This window comes from Plasmodium reichenowi, chromosome 10 (assembly GCF_001601855.1).
Source record: "Plasmodium reichenowi strain SY57 chromosome 10, whole genome shotgun sequence".
NCBI lineage: Eukaryota > Apicomplexa > Aconoidasida > Haemosporida > Plasmodiidae > Plasmodium > Plasmodium reichenowi.
In genome coordinates, this window is record NC_033655.1 from 421,094 (window position 1) to 427,452 (window position 6,359).

The 6,359-nt window shown below is 20.2% G+C and overlaps 2 protein-coding genes across 2 annotated transcripts; both read right to left on the reverse strand.

Moving 5' to 3' along the window:
• Positions 1 to 763: 763 nt before the first annotated feature.
• Positions 764 to 2,545, reverse strand: PRSY57_1011900 (phosphoglucomutase, putative; the record flags this gene model as incomplete). Its single annotated transcript, XM_012907708.2, has 1 exon — positions 764 to 2,545. One exon carries the CDS (start codon positions 2,543 to 2,545, stop codon positions 764 to 766), a length of 1,782 nt encoding a protein of 593 aa, XP_012763162.1.
• A 1,951-nt stretch (positions 2,546 to 4,496) lies between these two features.
• On the reverse strand, positions 4,497 to 6,164 carry PRSY57_1012000 (GMP synthetase, putative; the record flags this gene model as incomplete). The annotated part of the gene is made up of 1 exon (XM_012907709.2): positions 4,497 to 6,164. The coding sequence occupies one exon, from the start codon at positions 6,162 to 6,164 to the stop codon at positions 4,497 to 4,499; it is 1,668 nt and encodes a 555-aa protein (XP_012763163.2).
• Between the last annotated feature and the right edge of the window lie 195 nt (positions 6,165 to 6,359).

The following is a 6,359-nucleotide window of genomic DNA, read 5'->3' on the forward strand; positions in this document are numbered from 1 at the left end:
TTTATTTTAATATTTAATATTTTTTTTTTTTTTTTTTTTTCGTATTTAAAATATAAATTATTTTTATTTTAAATTTTTTTTTTTTTTTTTTATATTTTTTTTTTTTTTTTTTTTTTTTTTTTTTTTTTTTTTTTTTGATTGTAATAATTAATATTTCCTACGTAATTAAAAATTAAAAGGATCAAATTACTAACATTATGTGCTGTTATATAATAAAAATGTTTTTTTGCTGTTTTCAAAATTATTATAGCATAAAATTAGAAAGATTAATAAGAAAAAAAATTTTTTTTTTTTTCTGAATGTAAAAAATGAGTGATTAGCTTCATATATATATATATATATATATATATATATATATGTATACACTATAAGTTATTATTACTACATATATATATATATATATATATATATATTTAAATTATTGTAAAAATGGGTTTACATTTTTTCTTTTTTTTAAAAGTGCAAATTTTAAATTTAAGGTAAATTTATACATATATATATTCATAATTATGAGTATTATTATTTCCATAACTTTAATGGTTTATAATAAAATGCATTATGAAATTATAACATTTAAAATATATATATATATATATATATATATATGTATATGTATATGTATGTATGTTCATATTTGTGTGTATGCATATATTAGAATAATCATGTATAAGGGATAAAACATATAAACTGATTATGCTTTTTTAGTTTATCCCTATGATTTGGATTTAACAAAATATAGTATTTTATTTTTAAATTTTATTATTTATGATCTCTTTACGTTATACTTATTTGGTTGCATAAACATAGGCATAACTTCATCTATTAGTTGATCTATCTCTTTTTTGGCTTGTTCATATGTATCTCTAGAGATTTCTGCATACCATTTTACTTTGGGTTCTGTACCACTAGCTCTAATAGTTAGAATAGCTGTATTTTCAAAATGTATGGTAATATTTTGAGAATCTGGTGTAGGTGCAATTAATGATTTTTTATCTGCAGTAGTAGAATCATATCCGGTTGTTAAATCTCTAATATGTATAATTTTGTATGAACCTAAATTAGTTTTATATAAACCGTTAGATCTAAATTCATTAAATATACTTACAATATCGTTAGAATCAAGTACAATATAATAACCATTATTATTTACAAAATAACCTATTTCTTCTCTAATAGTTTCTAAATATTGATGAAATGTTAAATTATTTTCATATAAGTATACTGCAATTTCTATCCAATAGCCTAATGCAGATATACCACATTTATCTTTAACATGTCGTGTTAGAGCATGTCCTAAAGCTTCTTCATAACAATATAAAATGGTATAATTTTGTTCATTGTATTCTATAGCTTTATTTATTAACCATTTAAATCCTGTGAGTGTTTCATCATATTTATAACCATATTTTTCACATAATTTTTTTAGCATCCTTGAACACACAACTGTACATAGAAAAACATGTTTCGATTTATCAATGTTTTTTTTTTCATATTGTTTCATTAAATGATAAGCAAAAATTATTCCTAATTCATCACCTGAGAAAACTTTCCATTTATTATTAAATTTTTCTGCACAAGCAAATCTATCTGCATCGGGATCATTAGCTACTACTATAGGACTACATACCTTATCAGCTAGTTCCATAGACATATCTAATGCTCCTTTTTCTTCTGGATTAGGAAATGATACTGTTGAAAAATCTGAATCAGGTAATGCTTGTTGTGGAACGGTAAGTAAATTATTAAAACCTACTACATGCATAATACCTTGTACAAATTTTCTACCAATACCATGCATAGGTGAATATACAATAGCCAGTTTTGTACGTGAATTTCTATAACAATTAAAATTAAATTCATGTTTTAAATCATCCATAAAAGAATCATACATTTCAAAATATATATCTTCAACTAATGATGTATCTTTTAAATAGAAATTCTCATTTAAATATTCATATGCATCTTTCCAAGGCTCTAAATTATTTAATATACAATTCGAAATATTTTTATCTACTGGTGGGATTATCTGAGCTCCATTAGATGCATACACTTTATAACCGTTATCTAATTTAGGGTTGTGAGAAGCAGTGACCATAACACCACATAAACAATTCTTTTTTAAATTTGAATAACATAATATAGGCGTAGCAACAGTTTGTGCAAATAAGTACACTCTAAATCCTTTAGATAAACAAACAGAAGCAGCTACATGAGCAAAGGATTCAGAATGATATCTACCATCGAATCCAAAAATTATACCTCTATTTTTACATAAATTTAAACCATAAGTATTTATTAAATATGAACATAATCCTTGTGTTGTTTGCATTATAGTAACTACATTCATTGCATTAAAACCTACACCCATTTTACCTCTTAATCCAGCTGTACCAAAATTTAATCTTTTTAAAAACAAACATTTTAATTCTTCTTCATCGTTCTTTTTTAATATTTCTATTGTCTCATCAATTAAATACTGGGGTTTCTTAAATATATTCCACAGTTCTAGGAATTTCATAACTTGTTCATTTTTTATATTTTCCATTTTTTTTTTTTTTTTTTTTTTTTTTTATAAAAATATAATAAATATGAAATTAAATTATTATTTAATCAAAATGTACATAGAAAATGTACGTAATGATTAATTATGCATGAGCTACACTATAATTTCTATATTTAACTAAATAGTTTTAATTATGAATGTTAAAAAATTAAAAAGAAAAAAAAAATAATAAATGAACAAATAAATAAATAATAAAATAATAAATGAAATGTAATTAAACATATATGTTTAAAAAATTATGACTATATTTTAATATATAAATAATATGAGTATTTTACAAAGAATTTTCTCCCTTTTCATATGATAAACACATTAAAAAGAATTTCTTTATATTTATATGTATATTTACTTTACAATTTTAATTTTTCTTTTATGGTTTACATTGTTAAGAGTATGAACCAATATATACATATATATATATATATATATATATATTTAGGACAAATAACAACACAAAAAATTAAACATAAAAATAAACAAATATACATATATGTATATACACTATATTATGCTTTGTAGATATATTCTAATATGTATATAAATCTTTATAAAATAGTCATTCAAAAACAAAAAAATTATATTAAAATATTTAAATTTTCACAGGTGAATTTAAAAAAAAAAAAAAAAAAGAACAATTCATAACCACAGAAAAAATTAAAATACAACGATTATGCCCTTATAAATAATTAATGCATAAAATATATATATATATATATATATATATAATAAGATAATTATAATAACATAATAAATAAAAATAAATAAATGTATAAAAAATAAAAGAATATTTTATTCTTGATCTATCTATAAATATTATGTTATAATATATATAATAATATATATTAATAAATATATATATTTTATTTTTTTTATTAAAATAATTAAAATAAATATTAAGATATATATTTCTTTAGTTTTTATAAAATATATATATTACATTATTAGGTAATTTATATGTACTTCATTAAAAAAAAAAAAAAAAAAAATTACAGTGATATTTTAAAAATATTTAAATATTACGAAATGTTAAATATATACTCTTATTGCTTATAAGATATTCATATATATATCATATATATGTATGTATTATGAATATACCTTTTTTATTTTTTTATATTATTTAAATTTATATGGAAGGAGTAATATTTAGAGATATATTTTTAAAAATTTGTGCAGAGGACATGATACATTTAATATGTTATTAATAGGATGATGGATAATGATGATTAGTAGTCTCCATAATTATATTATATAATTGATTAAAAGAATAAAAAAAATAGATCGACACAATGTGTTATATAAAATATACAATAAAAAATATATTTAAATGGAGCTATATGTGACGATATTTTATTATATTATATTATATTAGATTATATTTTTTTCCATAAAATTATATATGTCTTCCTTCATTATACAAGTGAACATATATATAATATATATATGTATGTATGTTTATATATTTAAGTTGTAATATATTTTAAAATTTATGGGGAACATATATTTATTATTTTTATTTTTTTATTTTTTTATTTTTTTTTTTCTTCGAGATATAACTCTATGCATCTTAAAAAAAAATAAGTCATGTCGTAACATTTCATCTTCCGAAAAATGTAATTATATTTAATATAAGGGTAAAACAAAAGTGGAGTTTTATTCTTAATAATTCAAAATTGTAAAATATGTAAAAAAAAAAAAAATAGAAAATAATTTTTTTTTGATAATAAATTACAAAATATTTATTAGGTAATATATAATAGTATAAAAAAATTAATGCATTTGTATTGATAATATGGGGATAAATAAAAATCATGTACCTGTCACATATAAAAAAAAAAATAAATATATATTATATATATATATATATATATATATGTGTTTTTTTTTTTTTTTTTTATTGTTTGATTATTTATTTGTTTATATTTGTTGTATTTCATTCGAATTCAATTGTTGCTGGTGGTTTTGATGATACATCATATAATATTCTGTTGACGCCCTTTACTTCACTCAATATTCTAGTAGTTATTTTATCAAGAATATCATAAGGTATTTGATACCAATTTGCTGTCATAAAAGATGATGTTTTGACAGCTCTAAGAACACAAACATAATCATATGATCTTGCATCACCTCTTACACCTACAGATTTTGATGATAAAAGTACAGCAAAAGCTTGACTGATTTGATTATATAATCCATATTGTTTTAAATCGTTTATAAAAATATCATCAACTTCTCTTAATATATTTAATTTGTGTTTATTTATTTCTCCAATAACTCTAATTGCTAATCCAGGTCCTGGGAAAGGATGTCTATTAGTAATTTCGTCTGGTAAATTTAATTCTCTAGATAATGTTTTAACATCATCTTTAAATAAATATTTGAAAGGTTCAAACAATTTAAACTTTAAATTTTTTGGTAAACCTCCTACATTATGATGAGTTTTAATAGTATCAGATAAATTTTTTGAACACTTACTTTCAATAATATCTGGATATAGAGTACCTTGTAATAAAAATGTTTTGTTTATATCTATATCAATATTATTTACTGCCTTTTCGAATTCTTGAATAAATAATTTCCCTATAATTTTCCTTTTTTGTTCTGGATCTGTAACTCCTTGTAGATTTGATAAGAAATTTTCAGAAGCATCAATTTTTGTTATATTCATATCAGGAAATGTAGATTTTAAAAAGGTATATACATTTTCCGCTTCATTTTTTCTTAATAATCCATTATCTATGAAAATACCAAAAAATCGTTCTTTAAAAATTTTATGTGTATATGCAGCAGCAACAGTACTATCTATACCCCCAGACATAGCTGCTATAACATAATGATCATGTTTATATTTCTCAATATTTTTTAATTCTAATTCATGATAACGTATTGGATCAAATTGTTTTTTACATTTACATATATTATAAGCAAAGTTATAAAACATTAATTCTCCATCTAATGATTCATACACCTCTGGATGATATTGAACACCATATATATTATATTCTTTATTATATATAGAACATATTAAACAATTTTCACTTGAACTAACTAAATAAAAATTTTCTGGAATTTTTGTAACTTCATCATTATGATTCATCCAAACTGTTGTAATGTCACTTTTAATATTTTCAAATAAACAACAAGTCTCATTCATTAATTTATAATTAGAATATAAATCCATAGCAGATGAACTATCACCAAAATTTCTACAATATGTTATATTATTAATATTATCATTTCTTAATATGTTTACATCAGTACATCCATATTCGGATGTCTTAGATTTCTTAACCTCACCATTCATCTGGACTGCTATCTCTTGCATACCATAACATATACCAAAAATTGGAATCTTCTTTTCTAAAAAATATTCAAATACTTCTTTCTTTAAATGTGGAGAACCAGACTCTGTTACTGAATATGGACCACCCGATAATATAACACCTTTTATATTCATATCCTTAATATCTTTTAATTCAACACCATAATCTTTAGTTTCACTAAATATTTTTATATTGTTTAATCTTTTTACAATCAAATGAAAGTATTGAGAACCGAAATTCAATACCAAAATCTTGTCATATTCCTCTCCTTCCATTTCAAAAAAAAAAAAAAATAAAATAAAATAAAAAAAAAAAAAAAAAAAAAAAAAAAAAAAAAAAAAAAAAAAATAATTATTTATAAAAAAAATTATTTATTATATAAAAATTTTTTTTTTTTAATAAATATATTTTTTTTTTAATTTTTTTTTTTTAATAAATATTTTATTTATTTTTAAAATATATTTTTTTTT